The 25,982-nt window shown below is 44.5% G+C and overlaps 1 protein-coding gene across 5 annotated transcripts in view; it reads right to left on the bottom strand.

The window, feature by feature from the left end:
• The window catches only part of SHANK1 (SH3 and multiple ankyrin repeat domains 1), a 656,518-nt gene that overhangs the window by 283,136 nt on the left and 347,400 nt on the right, over positions 1 to 25,982 (bottom strand). For 4 of the 5 annotated variants that reach the window (XM_068241408.1, XM_068241409.1, XM_068241410.1 and 1 more), the window contains 3 exons: positions 11,259 to 11,432; positions 7,566 to 7,682; positions 1,621 to 1,698 (listed from right to left, as the gene is read on the bottom strand). In XM_068241408.1, the coding sequence (XP_068097509.1) occupies positions 1,621 to 1,698; positions 7,566 to 7,682; positions 11,259 to 11,432 (369 nt within the window). The remainder of the gene's footprint in view (positions 1 to 1,620; positions 1,699 to 7,565; positions 7,683 to 11,258; positions 11,433 to 25,982) is intronic. The other variant, XM_068241411.1, reaches the window with a different exon arrangement.

The raw sequence follows: 25,982 nt of genomic DNA, 5'->3' as shown, positions 1-25,982 counted from the left end.
TAGACAGTCTCTATTCAGTGTGCAGGGGGAGGGGGCCCCATCCTGTGATTTCTAGTTATGCCCCTGGAGGCTTAGGTAAGAAAAACAAAGTTTTGATGCTGTGAAACTGTTAAACGCCAAGCCTTTTTTCATTGCTGCTGAGTAGATTGTTAGTCTGGAGATTCACTTTAAGGGCCATATCATATGAGTAATTCAATTGAGGAGAGTCAGTCGGGATCACTGAGTTACCATGACTAGTCTCAGCACACGTCATGGCACAGTAAATTACACACATATATATATATATATCCTGGAGGCTGTGCGATGATGGATGTATTTCTGGACCATACCATCCACTGGGAACTATATCAGAAGCCAAGAATGGAATAACCTGCCATTTACTGGAGAAGTGTTCCTCTGGATATTGCCCCATGCAGTGGATGCCTCCATGGACTTTCCAAATATATACCTGACGTCAGCCTATGAGTCTACACATGACCTTCAGAGATATGTGTCATCCAATGATGTGGCAAAGACATGACCCTCTTCTGAGTCACTCCTCAACTGTTTGGATATCTAAAAAACAAAATCCAACTAGCTAACTGACTCTTGCCCAGCGACTAGTCAGATTTCAGCATCTCAAGCAACTATTTGTAACCCGGAAACCAACAAATAAAAGTTGATTGCTTTAAGTGGTGCTTTTTACTTTCACAAATAGTAATTTTTCATCAGACCATTCAAAAGAAATAATGTTGAAATCATTATTTTCTACTGTTATTGAACATTTATAAGCACCTTAAAGTGTACCTGAAATGGCATGGGGGGTGAGCGGAATGGCAAATGGGACACAGAGGCATGTTCCCTGCTCCATAACATGCCTCTGTGACCCCTTTGCACCACTCTCAGTTCCCCTGGGCTGCCCTGCGACCCCCTGGAATTGCAGACAAAGCAGCTTGTTGGAACCTAACAGGAGGAAGGGGTGTCCCTCGCAGGAGAGGCACTCCTGCAAAACGCCTCCTCTGGCATTAGGAACATCCCTTCCCCTGCTCTCAACTGAGGTTGTTAAGGCGTAAGTCAGCTGACAGCCCCCAAGTAGTAGGTAGCACCCAATACTTTTAAATTGGTAGAGTGGTCCCGTAGGGAGAGATGGAGAGATGTGTTACTGGTGGAGTTCATATATTGCCCAGTACTACAACTCACTCTCCATTACCCCTGACAACCCCGGTATGTTGAAACCAGTTGGGTTAGAGAGTGGTCTAGATAACAATCTGTTCAAAACACTGCATATGTCCATTGTGTTTGATGTGAATTTATGCAAAAAGTTCCTGTGTGCATTGCTTTTAATTAATGTGTATCAGGTTTTCTTTACGATCATTACAATGCCATTTTGTTTTTGTGTGGTGGTGGCCATCCATGAGTTTGTAACTTTGGCACACTGGGTGGCTTCAGGTAGTAAAGACCCTGATTGTGAAGTATGATTTGATGTGACAGTAGCAAAGCGCTGAGGATTTACTTGAGTTTGCCTTTGCCATTTGTGGAGATTGGAACCTCTGGCAGCTGTCTACTGGTGTGGCATCCATCTGTGTGGTTGAGATTTTTTGCCTATTGGTAGCTACGCCTCTGATGGTAAAAGCTCCATACCTGGAATGGGGTCTGACCATTGTGATTCTTGATGTCTTTGCTTGCCCCACGATACAGCAATACCCGAGCACAGCTCTCCTGTAATGAGAAAAACAAAAGACATGACATTTAAAGCACTTGAAGACATCTTGAAAAATTGATTGGTGCAAAGAAACCTCATATTCAGGGAAGAAAAATGAGTAGTGCATTATATTTACGTTATTGGTAAGGGAGCAATTTGGGACTGATTTCATATACGGTATTTATGTTCCAAGTACAACAAAGTCCCCGTTACCCCGGAACACAGGCAACTGGAAGTCTCAACTAACCGGCATGCCTGAGGGGGATAACGGGGACAGTGCTTTGGAGGGTTTGCAGAGCATTGTAGGGTAGAAATTACTCACCGAGCCTCCAGGCGCCATCTTCTACCTTTCCTGCAGCTCCCTTCGATTTTCAGGCATCCATGCATTGCTCCTGGCATGGTCAATATGCATATATTCCATATGAACTCAACCCTCAGTGGAAACTTTTCCAATGCTTCACTTTATTTCAAGTCAACTTGATAAAGGGCATCCTGCCCAAAACGTTGTGCCGGCTTTGTTATACTGTGTATACTGCAATGAAGCATAAAATAAAGTGAAGCATTGGAAAAGTTTCCGCTGAGGGTTGAGTTCCTATGGAATATATGCATATCGGAGTTGATTCTGGAGGTTTGATGACCCTCTTGACCATTGGAACTCCCCGCACTACAGTGTCTATACCGAGGCCCGGAGACCACCTTTTGCCATAGAAGCTGTCATGTCATGCAGCGTTGAATTTAAAATTCTGAAACCCATAGGCACAGGCGTTCTGCTGACTTAAACTCTGCCTCTGAACACAGGCCACACCCTCAAGTAAAAATATTCTGAACTCTGATCCCTTCCTTAGAATCTTATACTAACTGTCCTTAGAATCTTACACTCTAATCTTATATCATTTTTAAGGTACCCATTAACGGTCATTAATGGTACAAATTTTCCTTCAGATTCAATCTTTCAACGCACTTTTTATGATTGACCTGTATAGACAACTGCACAGATTGTGGCGCAAATCGACTTGATACGATTCTTCAGTCGATCAGAAAAGGAATAATGATCGGTCCGAAAATTGGATTTTATAATCAAGTCAGAACGTAAAACCTTCTTAAATCATTCCATTAATAGGAACAGTTGATATTTGCCTTCCAATTATTTACCATCGTTCAAATCACGTCGAAAGATAGCATTTTTGATGAAAAAAAAAATTACCATTAATAGCCATATGCCTACAGTGCCTTATGGAAAACCCTTTCCTGATGTCACGTGACAAGCAGTGCAGGAAGAGAAGAAGAAGGAGAGAAACAGCTGTTTCTGGATGACCCTCATAAATACTTGTTCCTGGGGTTGCCCAATGGATGCTCACTTTGCTTGCATTGTGTGTGTGTAGTATGTGTGGTTGCTATGGGTTACAGCAAAGCACTTCCTTAGCATTGTGTTATCCCACGTGACTCCCTGTCTGTTTCTGTTTGTTTTGCTTTCTGTGCCATTTGTGGAGAGCCGCTTATTTAGATTCTACTGTAGTCCCAAAAAACTCAAATGCATAAATTATGACATTGTAAGCGCACAATGCAGCTCCGCTGTGATTTGTTTTGATACAAAGAGAAAATAGACTTTGTTCCTTCATAAAAAGAATCCCTGTGCAGGATTTACTTCGCAACATGTGGATTATTGCTGCCACAAAACACAATTTGAAAGTAAAAAGTAAACACTTTGCATTTTATAAAGCATTTTATAAAGCTAATTTGTGTTTTTGTGTTATTTAAAAGGAAACCTGGAGTGAGAATAAAGAGGCTGTCGGTGCTGATTTAAAGCGGAGTTCTGGACATCATCTTTATGTATAAAACGCACCCCTTACTACTGAAAGTGTCATTATGTTTTGCTCCTCCCATTATTTTTCAGCAATGCCTTAACTCTCTTAGGTATGGAGTTCACTAGAGCCTCACATGTTTCCATTGGAATTCTCTTCCTCTCTCCATGATGAAGCTTGTGGATGTTAGAGACCTTGGGCTCCTCCACATTCTTTTTGAGGAATGCCCACAGATACTCAATAGGATTTAGGTCTGGAGACGTGCTTGACCAGTCCAGCACCTTTACCCTCCGTTTCTTTAGCAGTGGTCATCTTGGAGGTGTGTTTGGGGTCAATATCATGCTGGAAGAATGTCCTTCGACACAGTTTCCAAAGAGCGGGTATCATGCTTTGCTTCAGTATGTCACAGTACATGTTGACATTCATGGTTCCCTCAATGATTTGTAGCTCCCCAGTGATGGCAGAACTCATGCAGCCCCAAACCCCATTACACCCCCACCACCATGCTTCACTGTAGGCAAGACACATTTGTCTTCACATTCCTAACCTGGTTGCTGCCACACATGCTTGACACCATCTAAACTACAGGACATGGTTCCAGTAATCCATGTTTTTAGTCTGCTTGTCTTCAGCAATCTGTGTGTGGGCTTTCTTGTACATCTCTTAGATGGGACACAGAGACAATGAAGGGCAAGGTGCGTCTCCTGCAGGAGAGGCAGAAGGGTTAGAAACGCCCCTTCCCCTGCTCTGATTGGGCAGCTCTGCCTCCACCACGCCGCCCCACCGCCTCCCTGCTCTATGCTCTATGTTGAGACATGCAGGGCCAGTGCTGCAGTGTCGTAATCCCAAGGGTAGCGCCATGGTTTTTTTCACCAAAAGTCGTCAATTTCGGGACAAAGGAGCGGTGGCTATTGATGCTACCTGATTCGGCTAGCCCCCTAGATCAGGCAGCATTTTTTGTTTTTTTTTTGTTTTTACAAAAATGCCCACCTTGGGTTCTCTTTAAAGTGCGTGTAAAGCCCCCCACCCAAAAAAATTAGATATTTACCTATGGACAGGGAAGATGGTGCCTAACCCTAAGACCCCCCGGTGATAGCGCCTAACTCTAACTCTCCCCTCCCCCATACAAACCCCCTTCTTGATGCCTAACCCTAACTGTCCCCCCTTGCACAAACCCCCTTCTCAACACCTAACCCTAACCACCACCCCCCTTTACACAAACACCAGTCCTGATGCCTAACTGCCCCCCTGCACGAAAAAAGAAAAAAAAAGAACAAACACTTGGCACCTGAATTTCTCTCTTGTCGCCAGCTTAAACACAGAGGAAAAACCCCGCACAAAAAAACTATTTTTGGGTGTCCCCTGGTGCCGACTTGACAATATTTTCAATCAAAGTCTACGGCGGCGCCTGATTTGTCCAGAAGCCACATGCTCCTGATTTGCCTGATACCCTTTCTGAGACACTGGTGCCTGTTCAATTCACTTTTCTCCTAAGTTTTCTACTTGGTGATATTTTCACAATAAAATGCCCTTTAAGCCACTAGCCAGTAGGAAAATACTCAGAATAATTTTGAGTATTGCAGAGTGCTGGAAAATTATTCTAAAGGGCCACTGACACAGAACAAGTATGCAGATCAGGTAGCCTGACTCAGGCTGGGTGCACACATGTGCGTGAAAGGTTGAGTTTTAGGTTGTGTGCATTTTTTTTTGCGTGTTTTTTTTAGTGCGTTTGAGTTTTTTGCCCGCATATGCGTTTTGCGTGCGTTTTTATGCATTTGCGGTTTACATATACAAAACGCATATGCGTTTTGTGTGCGTTTTCCATGCGTTTTTATATTGCGTTTTATGCAAATCACTAGGAAGACAACAGGAACACATCACAAAATACGCATATAAAAATGCATACAATATGAATACATTGCGTTACCATTGACTTTCATTATGTGCGTTTTTGATGTGTTTTTGAAAATTACGCATGTTTTAAAAACGCATGTTTGAAAAAGCATACAAAACGCATATGCGCTTTTATATGCGTTTTTTATGCAGCCTATTGACTTGCATTAGTGGCAAAAACGCTGCGTTTTCCGCAACACTAGGTGTGTTCTTAGCCTCAAGTTGGATTTCCCTGGCTGCATGCTTGTTCCAGGTGTGAGGCACCACCGAATAGGTATAATCTGAGTAAGAACCTGGTACTAAACACGTTTAATAAAAAGAGGAAAAAAATGACAGCCTCCATATTGCTTTCATGCCAAGCGTCATAGATATTTTCTTTTTTTTTTAAGTACGTTAACACACGTGTTCATTTTAATGGCCGTGAAGGATCTATCTAGAGGCTTATCAAGCTTTACTTCCTGATGTCTTATAGCGGCAGAAGCATGATAAAGACTGATGACAGCAAGAAGATGAACCTTAATGTGTCTTTAGTGTTGAAAAATGACTTTGAGCTCTCCGATTGCATTCACTGGATCATTAGGCAGGTGATATGGAGCCTTAATATGTAGTGAAAATACGATGTAAATTTATTCTAGCTCAATGTGAAGAGCTTGCAGATATATCTGACAAATAATATGCCAGGAAATGGCATTTCGCTTGCTACGATATTAGCATTTGTGCGGTTTCATGATGTCTTACCACTAGGGGCACTGCTGCCATAAAAGTCTTTTCAAGTGACACCTAAAGTGATCTGAATGTAGTTTTGCCTTCTTAGGTATTTGCGATAATTGAGCTTTAAAGGGGAACTGAAGAGACAGGTATATGGAGGCTGTCATGTTTATTTCCTTTTAAGCAATACCAGTTGCCTGGCAGCCCTGCTGGTCTATTTCTCTGCAGTAGTATCTGAATAAAACCAAAAACAAGCATGCAGCTAGTCTTGTCTGATCTGACTTTAAAGTCTGAGCCACCGAAACACCTGATCTGCTGAATGCTTGTTCAGGGGCTATGGCTAATAGTATTAGAGGCAGAGGATCAGCAGGGCTGACAGGCAACTTGTATTACTTAAAAGGAAATAAACATGACAGCCTCCATATCCCTCTCTCTTCAGTTCCCCTTTAAGGGAGCCTGAAGTGAGAGATATATTTAGGCTGCCATATTTATTTCCTTTAAAATAATACCAGTTGCCTGGCTGCCCTGGCTTCAGGAGTGTCTGAATCACACACCAGAAACAAGCATGCAGCTAATGATTGTCAGATTTTGGCAGAAACATCTGATCTGCATGCTTGTTCAGGATCTGTGGTTAAAAGTATAGCAGTATAAATAGTCAAAGGATCAGCAGGACAGCCAGGCGACTGGTATTGTTTAAAATCAAATAGATAAATAAATAGGTCATCCTCCATATCCCACTCACTTCAGGTTCCCTTGAGGCCAGTTTCACACTAGTGTGTGTTACAGTGAGATGCCGTATCGCACGGCACGAAATCACAAACCCATTGCCCTGCGGCAGAGTACGCTGAGGGGGTCATATCTATAGCACCGCCTCCCCCAGTGATGTACTTCCTGCTATACAACTTCCCCCACTCCACCCTCTGGAAGTATCCAATCTGGCGCAAGGGCTAGAGCGTGTTACCATAAGCACTGCGCTTAATGCACAGTGCTGGGGGAAATGAAAGTCTATGGGCGATGCAGTGAACGCCGGAGCACTGTGCATCGCTGCGCACATGCTCGGACCGATGGGAATCCCAGTGATGTACTTCCTGCCCAGCAGGGATCACATCACCGAACAATGGGAGGCGCTATGCATATGGCGCTGTCACCACACTCTGCCATAAGTCATAAGATTGTCATTTTTTGCATTGCGGTGAGATGCAGCAGAAACATCGCTTTGCACCGCAATGCAAAAATCTGATGTAAAACTGGTTTTAAGAAAATACTAAAGAGTATGACAGCTGAAGCTGGGATAAGAATACGGCTGCTCCAGGGAGCTACTGACCATGCTTTATCCTTAGCTGCCTCAGGAGGAGCATAAACCCTATTTAGTCGCACCCGGCAGAAATAATAATGACGATACTCCAGAGGCAATGGTGGTGTGTGACTGGGACGTGCCATGTGTTGCCTCACCCTGTGTCAGGGTAGGCAGGAATGCTGACCTTGTTGTACAGGGCACAGATGTGCATAGCCGTATTCCCTGAAGCATTCTGGGCCGCGGGATCAGCGCCATAGAAGAGGAGATGCTCGAGATGTTGAGAGTGGCCGTGCTGGCAAGCCTAGAGGAAAAAAACAACACAAACACAAACAATTATTTGTCGCAGCAAAATAACCACTAAGAACATTCATGACTCATCAAAGCAGACCTACAATCTAAACATTCCTTAAAGTGGACCTCTACCATGAGATTATGAAACCTGTCATTGCCATCATTAATCTAAGCACATACAGCTTTCCTGGCTGTGAAGTGATCCTCTGTGTTTAATCATGTTGGCGTCATGTCATGTCATGACAAATAGTGCAACTTGCATTGTGTAGGTTGAACATAGTGTAAGTAGTGTAACGTCACTTGTGTTACACTAGCAGCTTGCATGGTTATTTCACTTGGAATTTAGTAAATCAACGACAAAATGACCAGGCAAACCAGATTGCCAAACTGCAGTACCTTGAAGTACCTACAACAACCATTTAAAATAATTGATGTGCCCCTGGAGAGATGGTAGATCCCATATGCATTCTGTACAATATACGTTTTCATGCCTTTGCGCTAAGCCCCCTCCTCTCCATTAAATGCAATCTCCAGGCAATTAGTAGTCAAATACAGACTCTCATACTGGCCACAGCTAGGATTAGGCCAGTTGTCACATAAGAGATAAAGTGTCAGAGATAAATGACTGCTTTAAATTGCTTATTCCCAGTGATTTTTGCTGCAAATGCGTTTTGACAGGAGCGATACTTGCCAGTTGATTCAGCTTCAAATCCCCACTAATAGAGAAATTTGTTGCTGGCTAAGATGACTTATAGAAAAGCACTCGCAGCACAAAATATCTACAAATAAGCAATTGAGCAGCAGTTTATGGCTGTTGTTTTATCACTCATGTCATACCGATTTCAGGGACATAGCAGGTTGTTGTGATTTGCTCCCACATCACAGATACTGTTAGGCCTCTTTCATATGAGCAGCTGAAGGCAATAAGCATCTCTCCAGCAGCAGCTGAGCACCTCTCTCATATGAGTAGCTGAAGGCAATGAGCATCTCTCCAGCAGCAGCTGAGCACTTGCTGGCACGTGGTACCGATGCTGGACAGATGTCCCCCCCCATGGAGTCATATCTGAACATGCCTCCCTCTAGTGTCCGCTTCTCCTCCTGCATCACGTGATTACACGAAGCGTGAGGACATGGAGATGCCAGGCACCAGAGGGAGAACTGGTCACAGGAGGACGCACACTGCTGGACGAACTGCTTCTGCTTGCACATACTCTGCATAAAGTCAGATGGGGAAGCAGAGGATTGGGCACAGGACGTAGGAGGGGAGGGGCATGCGCCAGGCCACCGGGGGGCTGCAGTGGGATATGGGGGCCATACCTCCCAATCTGGGACATTGCCGGGCAAATCATTGTGTATGTGCGTGCGTGCGTGTGTGTAGGTGTGCATTGATCAGGTGACCCATAGCACAGTGCCATAGATATTTCTCTACTAAAAATGTTTTTGACCATAAACTTTATTACCATCCTTTAACCACTTGAGGACCGCAGTGTTAACACCCCCTAAAGACCAGGCAATTTTTTCATTACATTGGCCACTGCAGCTTTAAGGCCAAGCTGCAGGGCCACACGACACAGCACACAAGTGACCCCCCCCCCCCCCCCTTGCTTTTCTCCCCACCAACAGAGCTCTCTGTTGGTGGGGTCTGATCGCCCCCCAGATGTTTGTTTGTTTGTTTGTTTGTTTATGTATGTTTTTTTTAATTAAAAAGTGTGTTTTTTATGCTCTTGTATACCCCCCTCCTTCCCTCCCCCCATGATCAGCTGTCACAGGCTTAAGCCTATGACAGCCGATCACCTCTGTGGCTCTGGAGGGGACAGCCATGTCACACAGCTGTCCCCAGTACAGCGCTGCTCTAGATTGCAGTGTTGTACCAGTAATTAGACGGCGTTTACACCGTCTAACAGTCTCCCTAGCGGCAATCACAGCTCGGAGACTGAAGGCGGAGCTCGGCTCCGCCCACCAAGCAGGAGAGGTGCGCGCACGATCTCCTGCAAAACAGAGCCCCAGGACATTACGCCGATCGGTGTTAGGCGGTCCTGGGGCTGCCGCCGTGGCCATGCCCATCGGCGTGACCAGTGGCGTAGCTAAAGAGCTGTGGGCCCCAGTGCAAGTTTTACATGGGGCCCCCCCAAGCACTCTATACATAACAATTGATACGGCGCACCAAAACCTGCCAAGGACAACCACAGTGTCAGAGGTGCAAGAAGGGAATGGGGAACAGTGTGTTAAGGATTATTACTATTCAAAGCATCTATAGAAGTGATTTTTACCAGCACAGGACCAATAAAGAGCTAATACTGTGATAGAGGGTGGACCCTTCGGGGCCCCTCTGGCCCAAGGGCCCCGATGCGGTCGCTACCTCTGCACCCCCTATTGCTACGCCCCTGGGCGTGACACGGTTGGCTAGAAGTTGAATTGATATATTACTAATTTTAAAAAGTGATTATGAAGGCAAATAAACCAGGCTAGAAATGAACCAGTGTAGTTGTACTATATAAAACAACATATTGTTCTCATGAAATATTTATGATATGCGTGACTAGAGGTGTGACGGGGGCATGATCAGGGGTGTGTCAGGGGCGTGGCTTAAGTGTCCCTCTTTCTCATCTCAAAACGTTGGGAGGTATGACAGTGCTGAGAGTCACTGTCGATGCGATTCCTCCAACTAGCTTTATGCAATATGTAGGCTACATACACACTTTTAATACTAACCAGAGATTGGAACTCGATCTCTCTGGCAGGGGTGTAAATACAAATCCTGGGCCCACCAGCAAAACTTTGATGGGGCCCCTCAATGTTCATCACACCCCTTCTCTTACCTCCCCTTGGTGACCCTCAAAGGCTGGAGCCCATCTTACAAGGGTTAGAAAACAAGTGCAGATATCATCTTCACACTAATAACAAGTGTAGCCACACAAACACCTTGTATGAAGAATGGAGCCCTTTATCAGAGGAAGTGATGTAGTACTTGGGGCCCTCTTACAGCTCTGGGCCTCCCTGCAGTTGCAGGGGCTGCTCCCCTCTAGTTGCACCTCTGCTCTCGAGTCTCGGGTGAAAGTTCAGTGCCTAGAGCAGGCATGGGCAAACTTGGCCCTCCAGCTGTTACGGAACTACAAGTCCCACAATGCATTTGCCTTTATGAGTCATGACTGTGGCTGTCAGACTCCTGCAATGCATTGTGGGACTTTTAGTTCCGTAACAGATGGAGGGACAAGTTTGCCCATGCCTGGCCTAGAGTGTAGAGGCTAGTGGTGCGTTACTACAAAGGCAGGAGGAGGGAAGATGCATGACGCACAACAGAGTGGCTCCCCGCGGGTGGGGTGAGCAATGCACTTGGAACTCGCTCTGGAGTTGCTATAGATCCGGTAAGCTAGATCTTTAGGCAATGTCGTGGGGGGAAGGGTACCCTTACAGATGCTAGATACTCACCCAGGTGGTCTTTATCAGTCGCCCCCCCCCCACCCCGGTCAGTTTACTTCAGTGTTTAAATACCCTCTTCTCAAGAAAGCCCATACAGCTCAAGCTTTATATGACTGCTCTTGTGTGTCTCAGTGCAGCCGTCCCTGGGGAGAAGGTCATTATTTACTGTTACCTGGTGGATTTCTTGCCAGCCATTTTCATCCACTGTGCCAATGTATGCCCGGTTATACAGCAGTAGCTCGCAGCACCTGGGGTCCCCTCCCACCATGGCGGTGTGATAGAGGGGAGTCAGACCTCGGCGATCTTTATAATTTGGAGACCCACCCAGGTCCAGGAGAGTCTATAAGACAAAAGGGTACGATGATCACACACTTTGTTGTTAGACAGTCATGGTAAATTACAAATGATAGGATTTAATCATGCTTATCACAGTGACCGGTAGCAGGAAAAAAGGGCGCCGGCTTAGGGTGGACGAAAAGGGCTCCGCCATAGACTTTAATGCAACTATCGTTAATAAGGCAAAAAAAGCAGAAAAAAGGGCTCTGTGATAAATATCATTAACAACATTAGAACATTAAAGTTTTTGAAGTATGTTCTCGTTTTAGAAGCTTGCAACCTTATAGTTTTTATCATATTATTTTGTTTATATGTACAGATTTTACGTTATCAAAGATTTTATCGTTTCTATGTGGAAAAGGGTGTTTCTGCAGAGGGAGTGGTTAGGGTTAGGCAACACCAGGGGGCGGTGAATAGTTTAAGCAACACCAGGGGGGGTGGTTAGGGTTAGGCACCACCAGGGGGGTGGTTAGGGTTAGGCACCACCGGGAGGGGTGATTAGGGTTAGGCACCACCAGGGAGGTGGTTAGGTTTAGGCGCCAACAGGGGAGTGGTTAGTTTTAGGCACCACCAGGGGAGGGTTCTGTGTGAGAGTAGGGTTGGGTTAAGTTGTATTGTTAGATTACGAAACAATTTTTAACATTAATATCTTTTCGTCATTATTTCCTGTCTGTTTTTACAACGGTATTTATCGTTAACCAAGTTTGACAACGATATTTATCATTATCAGATTTCGTTATCCACCCGCATCATTTCGTTATCCAGCCGGACCCTTTTTTCACGCACGCCAGTGACCTGTGTCCATAATATACACAGGTAGGAACCAACAAATTGTGCAAAACTAAATACTTAAAGTGGATCCGAGATGAACTTTTACTCCTTGCATAATTGTGTTCCTTACATATAGTTTATAGGGCATTCCTCAAGCCAAATACTTGTTTTGTTTTGTTTTAATACCCTAATTTCCTATAAACTAAACAAGCCACACCCACAGCTTCTCCAGAGTGCCTTGGCGCTTGCAAGGGATTGTGGGATTTCAGTCTGGGCAGGTGAAAAAGGTGTTACTAGCTATAGATTTCAGAGGCAGAGTTTTCACAATCTGAGAGCTGCAGTGCAGATACAGATCAGTTGCCTGTGTAATGGAGGAGATAAGTTGCCTGTGTAATGGAGGAGATAAGTTGCCTGTGTAATGGTGGAGTTTTCACAGAATATGCAGATTAGCATGCCTAGATACAGATAAGCTTGCCTGTGTGTGTAATTGTGTAATAGTGACAAGCAGAAAACATGTCTGCTCCCATTGTATCACAGGAAAAAATATTAATATACTGTTGAAGCGGTTTGAAGATAGATTTGCTGTGTAAACTATCTAAACTTTAGATAAGATATATAGACAAGTCACTTGTTATATTTAGTTTTTCATCTCGGATCCGCTTTAACGACAGTAGAGAAGACACCTAGTGGCTAAAATGCAATACTGCATATTGCTACACACATTAACAATCTCCCATAGAATCTTAATTAGTATTATAACACGGACCAAATTAAATGCAGAAGAAACCTTCAGGTATGTTTTTAAAGTATACCTACAGTTTAGCCTTTTAGACAGTGAAACACTGGAAAGGAAAAAGATGCAATGTGGCCTTCTAACTTTAAGTTTAACTCTGCTGACATAAAAAAAAGGCAATGTTTGCCTGATGCCTCTCACTTGTATTGCTGCAGCCTGCCCCCAGCTCGGCAACCGTGGTCTGATAGGTAGCCTCCATGGAGGCTGCCATGTTTATTTCCTTTTAAGCAATACAAGTTGCCTGCTGTCCTGCTGATCCTCTGCCTCTTATACTTTTAGCCATAGACCCTGAACAAGCATGCAGCAGATCAGGTGATTGACATTATTGTTAAATCTGACAAGATTAGTTGCATGCTTGTTTCTGGTGTTATTCAGACATTACTGCAGCCAAATAGATCAGTAGGGCTGCCAGGCAACTGGAATTGATTAACTACCTGAAGACTGCGCCACGCCAATGGGCGTGGCCGCGGCGGCAGTCTCAGACCGCCTAACGCCAATTGGCGTCAAGTCCTGGGGCTGCAGTTTGCAGGAGATGCGCGTGCATCTCCTGCTCGGGGGTGGAGCTCCGCGCCGCCTTTAGTCTCCGAGCGACGATTGCCGCTCGAGAGACTGTTAGACGGTGTAATCTCTGTCTATTATATGTACAGTGCTGCGATCGGCAGCAGCTCTGTACGGCGGCAGCCCCAGGACCGCCTAACGCCAATTGGCGTCAAGTTCTGGGGCTGCAGTTTGCAGGAGATCACGTGCAGGAAGCGTGCATCTCCTGCATGGGGGCGGAGCTCCGCCCCGCCTTCAGTCTCCGAGCCGATCGACACTCAGGAGACTGTTAGATGGCATAATCGCCGTCTATTTACATGTACAGTTCTGCAGCGCTGTACTGGAGACAGCCATGTGACACGGCTGTCCTCGTGGGGATCAAGAGAGCGATCGGCTCTCACAGGCTGAAGCCTATGACAGCCGATCGCTATGATTGGCCAGCTGGGGGGGAGGGAGGGTTTAATAAAAAAGAAAGAAAGAAATTGTTAAAAAAAATAAAAATAATAACATAAATATTGACAAAAACAAACAAACAACTGGGGAGCGATAAGACACCACCAACAGAGAGCTCTGTTAGTAGGGGGAAAAGTGTGTGTGTGTGTGGGGGGGGGGGGGGATCACTAGTGTGCTGGCCCTGCAGCTTGGCCTTAAAGAAAAAAAAATAGCCTGGTCTTTAGGGGGGTTTACTACTGTGGTCCTCAAGTGTTTAAAAAGAAATAAATATGGAAGCTTCCATATCCCTCTCACTTCAGTTGTCCTTTAAGGCATGTGCTTCCACCTTATATACAGCTTACTGACTTGTAGCATAGCTTCCAACTGTTCCTCTTTCAGAGGGACAGTCCCTTTTGGGGAATCCAGTCCCTCTTTCCTCCTTGTCCCTCTTTCAAGACTTGGGTACAGATCTATAAAAAATACCGTAAATGTATTTTTTCTAAACAAAAAAAATGTGTCTAACTGACTCTAAACTGTATTCCCATCCTTTAAATTGATATATTTCTTATTTTCATATGTTAAAGTGACCCAGAGATCATGAATTACAAAGCTTTTTACTTACCCGGGGCTTCTGGATGTGTCCCTTGCCGTCCTCCTGTTGCCCTCCATTCAGCGACCGGTAACTGGCTCAGTCAGCTCCAGTCTGAGTCAGCTGGGGTCTTCTGCGCATGCGCCGACCATCTGCGCAGAAGTCCCTGATATACCGGAGCTGATTACTGCTAAATGGAGGACCGCGGGAGGATGGCGAGGGACGCATCCAGGCTTATAGGGCTGGAGGTAAGTAAAAAAACTTTGTAATTCATGATCTCTGGTACACTTTAATATAAAGGAAAATGAACCAGGATAGAAAGGCCCAGTGTGGTTTAAGTTATAAAACAACAGTTTTCTTATGAAATGTTTATGGTATGAGTGACTAGGGGTTGTCACGGAGGAATGATTAACTGGTACCGGACCGACGCAGTACGAATCTACGTCCACCAGGTGGTGCTGCGGCTCTGACTGGACGTAGATTCAACGTCACAGTAAATTGCGCATCCCTGCCGTTACCTCCGCTCTGCACCCACCGCAATTTGTTTGCCCTGCCATTTATAAGACGGCAGAGCTCTGTAAGCAGGCCAGGAGCTTCTTTTATTGGCTCCTGATCATGTGATCACGGAGAGCCAATCACATTGGCTCCCGATGATAGACAGCATCAGGAGCCAATCAGAATCCTGACCGGCTGACAGGATTCTGCCGTAATAGAGATGACAGAGAGAGGAGCCTGCGGCGATGGGGCAGCGTTGTGACCGGCGGGTATTTGCGGCGATTCGTCGGGAAGCAGCGTTTTACCGTACCAGCAGGCTCTGTTCCTTAAAGAGACTCAGAGATGTGTCTCCCTGCTGTTTTCTACTTATCCGGGGCTTCCTCCAGCCCCATAAGCATGGATGTGTCCTTCGCCGTCCTCCTGCAGTCCTCCATTCAGTGGCATTAAACTCCCAGTATGCGGCTCAGTTGGGCTCAGTCTGACTTATGCATGCGCAGAAGGTCCGCCGCTGACGTCACTGAGCCGCTTACCGGGGAAGATTGCGGCTGAACGGAGGCGCTGAGGAGGACGGCGAGGGATACATCAATGCTTATGGGACTGGAGGAAGACTCAGCTCTGAGTCTCTTTAAGGGGCAGAGACTGCTGGTACGGAAGTGGTTAAAGTGAACCTCCAGACTAAAAATTTACTCAGCAGCACTGAAAAGGCTCGGTGTTTCTTTAACAGTTTCACAGCATCAGAACTTTGTTTTTCTTACCGAAGTCTCATTTTTAGCTGCATTTTTAGCTAAGCTCCGCCCCATCAAAGAAAACTGCCCGGGCTTTTTTCCCCTGATGCTGTGCAAAGCATGATGGGATTTCTGATGTTGTTCTCGTTGCCTAGCAACTGGGAAGGGTGATCAGCACACAGGACAGTAGGAACTGTGTCTCACGCTCCCTGTCACCTCCTTTCAACCAAAAAGATGGCTGCCCTCATCAAATCACAAACATTTGCCTGTTCTTTTAAAACAGGGTGGGTAAGAGATTATATTACCTATCTATTTTAATTAACATAACTAATGTAACTTAATGACAGTATGTTTGTTTAGGCTGAAGCTCCTCTTTAAGGGTGCGGCAGGGGCGTGGCCAAAATGTCCCTCTTTCTTATCTCAAAAAGTTGGGAGGTATGCTTGTAGTATATAGGTCTTTATTTTCTAGGTACAATTTAGAAAGGAATATGTTGGCGCTTTATAAATCAATAACAACAATAATAATAACGGAAAGTCAGCTGTAATATTTGTATTTCCCTCACTGTCTGTGGAACCGTTTGTACTGTACAGTACTATGTATTGTCTGCTGTGCCGCATCATGGAAGAAACAGGCAACATAGATCATTAATAATAACAAAATATAAAATTGCTAGAAATTCTCGGTAGTCGGAATCAGCCAATTCAGTATAACTCCCTCCACACTTGGCAGCCATTACCATAATCACAGCATTCACATGCTATACAGATTATATTAGAAAGGTTGTTATTTTGTGAAGGGAGTTCACAGAAGGCACATACATCTGCATATAAATATAAATGTATATAATAAATATTCAGCGGTGACTCACTGAATTAATAATTTATCTCTGCACGTCGCCGCTAGCGTCACATAACTTATTGATAGAGGAGAGCGAATCCAAACTGGCTGAACACAAGCTGTGTGGTGCGCAGCAGTAGAAAACCATCACAGCGCACAATATACACAGACGTGGGCATTAATTGGCACTCGTTACTCTTTATTCACTCACTGTGGGCGGAGACAGGAAGAGCCAAGTCAGACGCCATGTGACCAATGAGGAATACTACACTATATTCAAGGGAACTTGAAGTAAGAAGGATATGGACAGTGGCATAGCAATAGGGGAGGCAGAGGTTGCGTCTGCACCGGGACCCTTGGCCCAGAGGGGCCCACTAGACGCCCTCCCACAACCAAAGTATTAGCTCTTTAACCACTTGCCGACCGCCCACTGCACAGAGGCGGCCGGCAAGTGGATCCCGCAAGGACCGCCGCATGTACAATTGGCGGCGGTCCTTGTACGGGCATGGGCGGAGCGATCGCGTCATTCGTGACGCGATCAGCCACCGGCAACTGGCTCCGCCCCCCTCGCGCTTTAACCCGACGGCCGTTCGGAAGCGCCGGCGGGTTACTAGCACCCGGATCGCTGCATACAAAGTGTATAATACACTTTGTAATGTATACAAAGTGTATTATATAGGCTGCCCCCTGCCCTGGTGGTCCCAGTGTCCGAGGGACCACCGGAGCAGGCTGCACCCATCCTAGTCTGCACCCAAGCACACTGATTTTCCCCCCTGCCCCCTGATCGCCCACAGCACCCCTCAGACCCCCCCCCCCTGCCCACCCCCAGACCACTGTTTGCACCCAATCCCCCCCCCAATCACCCATCAATCACTCCCTATCACTATCTGTAAACGCTATTTTTTTTTATGCCCTAAACTGCCCCCTGCTCCCTCCTGATTACCCCCCCCCACCCCTCAGATTCTCCCCAGACCCCCCCCCCCCCCCCGTGTACTGTATGCATCTATCCCCCTGATCACCTGTCAATCACCTGTCAATCACCCATCAATCACCCATCAATCACCCCCTGTCACTGCCACCCATCAATTAGCCCCTAACCTGCCCCTTGCGGGCAATCTGATCACCCACCCACACCAATAGATCGCCCGCAGATCCGACGTCAGATCACCTCCCAAGTGCAGTGTTTACATCTGTTCTCTACCCTAAACACCCACTAATTATCCATCAATCACCCCCTATCACCACCTGTCACTGTTACCAATCAGATCAGACCCTAATCTGCCCCTTGGGGGCACCCAATCACCCGCCTACACGCTCAGATTGCCCTCAGACCCCCCCTTATCAATTCGCCAGTGCATTATTTACATCTGTTCTTCCCTGTAATAACCCACTGATCACCTGTCAATCACCCATCAATCACCCCCTGTCACTGCCACCCATCAATCACCCCCTGTCACTGCCACCCATCAATCAGACCCTAACCTGCCCCTTGCGGGCAATCTGATCACCCACCCACACCAATAGATCGCCCACAGATCCGACGTCAGATCACCTCCCAAGTGCATTGTTTATATCTGTTCTCTACCCTAAACACCCACTAATTACCCATCAATCACCCCCTGTCTCTGCTACCCATCATAAATAGACCCCTATCTGCCCCTAGGGCACTCAATCACCCGCCCACACCCTCAGAACGCCCTCAGACCCCAGCCCTGATCACCTCGCCAGTGCATTGCTTGCATCTATTCCCCCCTCTAATCACACCTTGAGACACCCATCAATCACCTCCTGTCACCCCCTAGCACACCTACCCATCAGATCAGGCCCTAATTTGCCCCGTGTGGGCTCCTGATCACCCGCCCACACCCTCAGAACGCCCTCAGACTCCAGCCCTGATCACCTCCCCAGTGCATTGATTGCATCTATTTTCCCCTCTAACCACCCCCTGAGACACCTATCAATCACCTCCTGTCACCCCCTAGCACTCCTATCCATCAGATCAGGCCCAATACAACCTGTCATCTAAAAGGCCACCCTGCTTATGACTGCTTCCACAAAATTCGCCCCCTCATAGACCACCTGTCATCAAAATTTGCAGATGCTTATACCCCTGAACAGTCATTTTGAGACATTTGGTTTCCAGACTACTCACGGTTTTGGGCCCGTGAAATGCTAGGGCGGTATAGGAACCCCACAAGTGACCCCATTTTAGAAAAAAGACACCCCAAGGTAGTCTGTTAGGTGTATGACGAGTTCATAGAAGATTTTATTATTTGTCAAAAGTTAGCGGAAATTGATTTTTAATGTTGTTTTTTTTCACAAAGTGTCATTTTTCACTAACTTGTGACAAAAAATAAAATCTTCTATGAACTCGCCATACACCTAACGGAATACCTTGGGGTGTCTTCTTTCTAAAATGGGGTCACTTGTGGGGTTCCTATACTGCCCTGGCATTTTAGGGGCCCTAAACCGTGAGGAGTAGTCTAGAAAACAAATGCCTCAAAATGACCTGTGAATAGGACGTTGGGCCCCTTAGCGCACCTAGGCTGCAAAACAGTGTCACACATGTGGTATCGCTGTACTCAGGAGAAGTAGTATAATGTGTTTTGGGATGTATTTTTACACATACCCATGCTGGGTGGGAGAAATCTCTCTGTAAATGGACAATTGTGTGTAAAAAAAAATCAAACAATTGTCATTTACAGAGATATTTCTCCCACCCAGCATGGGTATGTGTAAAAATACACTACAAAACACATTATACTACTTCTCTTGAGTACGGCGGTACCACATGTGTGGCACTTTTTTACACCCCAAGTACGCTAAGGGGCCCAAAGTCCAATGAGTACCTTTAGGATTTCACAGGTCATTTTGCGACATTTGGTTTCAAGACTACTCCTCACGGTTTAGGGCCCCTAAAATGCCAGGGCAGTACAGGAACCCCACAAATGACCCCATTCTAGAAAGAAGACACCCAAAGGTATTCCGTTAGGAGTATGGTGAGTTCATAGAAGATTTTATTTTTTGTCACAAGTTAGCGGAAAATGACACTTTGTGAAAAAAAAACAATTAAAATCAATTTCTGCTAACTTGTGACAAAAAATAAAATCTTCTATGAACTCACCATACTCCTAACGGAATACCTTGGGGTGTCTTCTTTCTAAAATGGGGTCATTAGTGGGGTTCCTATACTGCCCTGGCATTTTAGGGGCCCTAAACCGTGAGGAGTAGTCTTGAAACAAAAATGATCTGTGAAATCCTAAAGGTACTCATTGGACTTTGGGCCCCTTAGCGCAGTTAGGGTGCAAAAAAGTGCCACACATGTGGTATCGCTGTACTCAGGAGAAGTAGTATAATGTGTTTTGGGGTGTATTTTTACACATACCCATGCTGAGTGGGAGAAATATCTCTGTAAATGGACAATTGTGTGTAAAAAAAAAATCAAACAATTGCCATTTACAGAGATATTTCTCCCACCCAGCATGGGTATGAGTAAAAACACACCTCAAAACACATTATACTACTTCTCCTGAGTACGGCAATACCACATGTGTGGCACTTTTTTGCAGCCTAACTGCGCTAAGGGGCCCAAAGTCCAATGAGCACCTTTAGGCTTTACAGGGGTGCTTACAAATTAGCACCCCCCAAAATGCGAGGACAGTAAACACACCCCACAAATGACCCCATTTTGGAAAGTAGACACTTCAAGGTATTCAGAGAGGGGCATGGTGAGTCCGTGGCAGATTTCATTTTTTTTTTTTTTTTTTTTGTCACAAGTTAGCAGAAATGGAAACTTTTATTTTTTTCTTGTCACAAACTGTCATTTTCTGCTACCTTGTGACAAAAATAATATCTTCTATGAACTCACTATGCCTCTGAGTGAATAATTTGGGATGTCTTATTTCCAAAATGGGGTCATTTGGGGGGTATTTATACTATCCTGGAATTCTAGCCTCTCATGAAACATGACAGGTGGTCAGAAAAGTCAGAGATGCTTGAAAATGGGAAAATTCACTTTTTGCACCATAGTTTGTAAACGCTATAACTTTTACCCAAACCAATAAATATAGGCTGAATGGTTTTTTTTTTATCAAAAACATGTTTGTCCACATTTTTCGTGCTGCATGTATACAGAAATTTTACTTTATTTGAAAAATGTCAGCACAGAAAGTTAAAAAAATTATTTTTTTGACAAAATTCATGTCTTTTTTGATGAATATAATAAAAAGTAAAAATCGCAGCAGCAATCAAATAGCACCAAAAGAAAGCTTTATTAGTGACAAGAAAAGGAGCCAAAATTCATTTAGGTGGTAGGTTGCATGAGCGAGCAATAAACTGTGAAAGCTGCAGTGGTCTGAATGGAAAAAAGGGTCTGGTCCTTAAGGGGGGTAAAGCCCACGGTCCTCAAGTGGTTAAGGGACACCCGAGGCGAAAATAAACAAATGAAATAAACAATTGTATCTATCTTCCTTCTCCTAAAAATGACTTTTTAAGATATTCCAGTTTTATTTTATGTTTAAATCTACTTTTTAAGCTTTACCTGTTTTATTGTTTTTGCTCAATGCCACATTTATTGAAGTATGCCAGAGCTAAAATCTATGAACTATTGAACCTTTTTATCTCGTTCCTGCTCTCAGAAGCCATTTTCTGCTAGAAAAGTGTTTTATAGTTTGAATTTCTTATCAGTGAGGGTCACACTGTAGTCACTTTCTGTCAGGACTGAGTCAGCCACTTACATACTTGATGTTTAACTCTTTCAGACAGAGAAAGACAAAAAACGAACACAGCATAGTTATTTGTGTGCTAGGCATTCTACATAGACATGTCTATCTCATCATGTCACCTGTCACCTCAGGCATCCTTAAGGGCTCTTACACAGTGGGACGCTGCGTTGCAGGGGATGTTAAGGTCGCATAACGTTCCCCTAACACAACGCATGGTGGTGCTAAAGGTGGACGCTACATGGAGCCGCGTTATGCGGCTCTTGGTGCGCCGTTTTCGGTTGATAGAACCGGCAATGATTCATATGAATCATTGCTAGCAGGCAGAAAGCGAGAATGATTCATATGAATCATTGCTAGCAGGCAGAGAATGATTCATATGAATCATTGCTAGCAGGCAGAGAATGATTCATATGAATCATTGCTAGCAGGCAGAAAGCGAGAATGATTCATATGAATCATTGCTAGCAGGCAGAGAATGATTCATATGAATCATTGCTAGCAGGAAGAGAACTGGCATTGCAGTGCAGTGAATATTAAGTAGCCATGTGGCTAGGCAAAATAGCGGACTCTCCCCTGCTCCTGTAACAATAAAACAACATTACTGAGCATGTGCAAACAGTCTAACGCAGCTAAAACCACCTATAACGCACAGCATGCAGTACTTTCTAAATATTGCTACACGTTACACACAAAGCAACATGTGCACTGTGAAGGTCGCACAGACTTTGCATTGCTGTGCGTTAGTCTGCGTTGGAACATTTTCTAACGTGCGACTTTAACGTCACACTGTGAAAGAGGCCTTAATGGTGCTATGCTGGTAATTATCACTTCTATATATGCTTTGAATAGTTGCTGGTAATGACAGCCTGAAGTGATGACACCACCATATGCTGCCTTTCCTCCTTTCTCATGCTCTGCCAGGCCTTTACTGCAGTGGCTTTCAGTTGCTGTTTGTTTGTGGGTCTTTCTGTCAAAAGTTTAGTCTTCGACAAGTGAAATGCATGCTCAGTTGGGTTAAGATCAGGCCATTCAATAATTTTCCACCTCTTTGCTTCAATAAACTCCTAGGTAGCTTTGGCTGTATGTTGGCACCCCTGTTGGCACCTTTGTTACGTTGCTAGTTGTATTGCCGATTGTCCACTATTAGTGGAGGGGTGTTACCCATTTCATTACCACAGAGCGACTTCATTACCCAAGTGGGGTTGGGTCTAATCTCCCCACCTGCCTTTACAGAGATTACTTTGGTAGTAACAGCAATAGATCATTAACTTGCGCTCAACTATATACTGTACTGGCCCTTTAAATAATGTCTTTGCATTCACAAGATACATAAGAGACTTGAGGCCCCTCCTGGCAGACCGATCGTATCGAGAAATGGATCTATGACAGCTAATTTATCCAAATGTGCTGACCAATACCTGCAAACGGTGGTTAAGAAAACAAACTCATACATCAAGGATACCAAACATTTCATTAACAACTTTTGTGAACAAGATTGGCAGGATCAGAACCGGTTATGTACAGTGGATGTCTCCTCTTTGTACACAATAATTCCACCTGAAAAAGGTGCTACAAGCCAGTAAACACTTTCTGCTAGAAGATAATCAGTTGAAGGAGGAACAAATTCAATTTATACTGCACAGAATTTTTTTTTTTTTACAGCATAACTATTTCGTGTACAATCAAAAATACTTTATACAGACAACGGGAATGGCGATGGGGACAAGGTTTGCCCCGGCCTTCGCTAACCTTTATATGGCCCATTGGGAAAAATATATTCTATATGGACCAGATGGACCAGGTGAGAAACTCAAAATGTGGAAGCGTTTTATCGATGATGCCTTCTTCATATGGGCCATACAACAGAATCTTCCCTACAATCCTTTCTGAGGTGGTTAATATACCAATACATACAAAAGTGAAGCATATTGGGGGTGAAGCAGATATAAGACTAATACTAAATTATTCTTCACAAGCGAATTCCATTAAGAAGATAATCAGCAAACATTGGAACTATCTAAAAGGGGACTATCTGCTAGCACCCATTCTACCAGATGTACCACAAATCACCTTCAAACGAGCCCCAAAACGTAGGTACTATTATAGCACCAAGTGTTAAAAATAAGAAGGATAAAGAAAATGTAGGATATTTTAAAAACTGTGGGTTCTGTAAAATGTGTAGGGAAAGCGGTATGCGAGTTCAGCGAGTGTCTGAGGTTGTGTCCACAGCCAATGGCAGTGAATTCAAACTGTATGGGGAAACCAACTGTGACAGTAAGGGGGTCATATATGTTATCAAGTGCCCATGCAATAAGCAATATGTGGGCCGCACTAAAAGACCTCTCAAAGAAAGACTTCAGGAACACTCCGGAAACACCAAAAAAGGGAACAAGAAGCACCCATTATCTATGCCAGTGATGGCTAACCTTGGCACTCCAGCTGTCACAAAACTACAAATCCAATCATGCTTCTGCCTCCCCGAGTTATGCTTATAACTGTCAGAGTATTGCAATGCCTCATGGGACGTGTAGTTCCACCATATCTGGAGTGCCAAGGTTAGCCATCACTGATCTATGCACTATAAGGAACATCATGGGTGCTGCCTGAGGGAAACCAATGTCAGCACACTGCAGAAAGTCACCAAACCCTGCTGAGGAGGAGATTACATAGCAGAGATGTCCAGGAATAAGACCAGATGGATTTACAATCTTGAATCATTGGTTCTGGCAGGATTGAATAAAGACTTTTTGCATTCCAATAGGTCCATCTGCAATATAACCATCTAGTCCTTTTTTGCAACCCCCCCCCCCCCCATTTTATTTTTGATCCCACTGATTTTCCTTTCAGAACATATCACCCCTGTAATAGCCCAAACAGTACAATTATACAGTTGCTAAATCTCACCACCAACTTTACCATCCAACACTACCTAAAACTTTACTTGGGGCTGTTCATTGCAAAACATATATCCAGCAACATATACAATCTATACAGTACCTCCAACCGTATTCCCCATGTCTTAGCTTTAACCCCAATACCAGTGCATCCACCTTGCACTATTTTTATATATTTTATACATTTTTGCACATTTTTGTAGATATTTTTCCTGCATATTATCACCCCGGTTAGTGATACTTCTTCATATGTGGAATGAAGAATGACATTGTGGAAAACAGTTGGAAACAATGCAAATTTATGCAACCACAAAGCAATTATTCTTGACTGCACAAGTATGCGGGCAAACCGAGGAGCTACGCCTCAATAAGCACGCAAGAAATTTAGTAACAGATGATGGGAGAAGGAGAAGAATTACATTGTGGAAATAAACTATTGAAAACAATGCAAATTTATGCAACCACAAAGATTTGACTGCACAAGTATGCAAACAAATAGCGAGGCTATGCATACATGAGCACATAAGAGATTTAGTAACTGATGATGCGAGGAGGGGGCGGGGTCAAGCCGATACTTAAAAACCCAGGGAACCGATGGCAGTCATGCTCTGATGAAGGGAGACGGACCTCCTGAAACATGTAAGCGATAGACTGCAAGTGATGTCACTACAAGGAAGTTCCCTGGGATCCAGGCCGTGCAGCGGTGAAAGTGGGCATGCAGCCCTCCCACAGTCCAGCCGGTTGATCCATCTTGCACAACTAAAAAGGAGTCTTTTCACCTTGCCCTTACCAGTGAGTGCCTATCGGGGATCTAGCAGCCTCCGCTCAAGTCGTCAAAGGTTACGTGAGTGAATCAGCAGCACAGACTGCCCGACTACCTGAGGTTTTCAAGCCATATTTACTGCATGAACTATGCCATTATTTGCATGAGTACTCACACGCAATTAAGCTACTTATTATCAATGTAAACGAGCCATACTGCATCATGCTCCAGTTGTATCAATCTGTATGCACCCAAGAAGATTGCAATTATATTGCGCCCAACTATAGCATCTAGGCTAAGGAAACTTTAAAACCTTCAATTATTTTGGGGTCTTATTTTGCCATTTACCTTTTTATTTTTATATTCTAATTTTTATTATTATTATTATTTTTATTTTTGGACACAACCTTGTCCCCTTTTTTCTGTATGCATGTTTTTGTGTGCATGAGATTTGTAAGCTGGGTGTGACGACGCTGCAGCGCCTTACAGATGTTGTGTACACGCCACCAGGGAAAGTATGTTTTTATGCTATTTTAATAAATGTTCATTTGTTCATATGCAAAGATTTGTATTGAATTATTACTATAACTATTGAGGTTGAAGCGCAGATTAAGAAAAACAGTTTATATATAAGATCTACATAAGAGAAAGTGTGAGGGTTCAGATGAGGACAGAGTATATACACACACACACAAGCACACACATCTCCTTACCTAGTGTGTCTCCCACTACCCTTTTGATTGTAAGCTCGCGAGGTTAGGGTCTTCCTCCTAATGTTTACTGTTTTTGTTGCAATATTTTTGCTGCTTGAGACTCTGCTGTACATTTTTTGGTTGTACCTATGTTTCCCGTGTTGTCTTACTGTGCTTTTGTAAAGTGCTGCGGAATATGTTGGCGCTATATAAATAAATAATAATAAATGATAAGTGATAGTGTGAGGATTCAGATAAAGACAGAGTATACTTAACCTCCTGGGCGATAATCCCGAGCTGA

Source organism: Hyperolius riggenbachi, chromosome 6, assembly GCF_040937935.1.
Source record: "Hyperolius riggenbachi isolate aHypRig1 chromosome 6, aHypRig1.pri, whole genome shotgun sequence".
NCBI classification, from domain to species: domain Eukaryota; kingdom Metazoa; phylum Chordata; class Amphibia; order Anura; family Hyperoliidae; genus Hyperolius; species Hyperolius riggenbachi.
The sequence above is the reverse complement of the archived record's forward strand: the minus strand, read 5'-3'. Positions and strand labels throughout refer to the sequence as shown.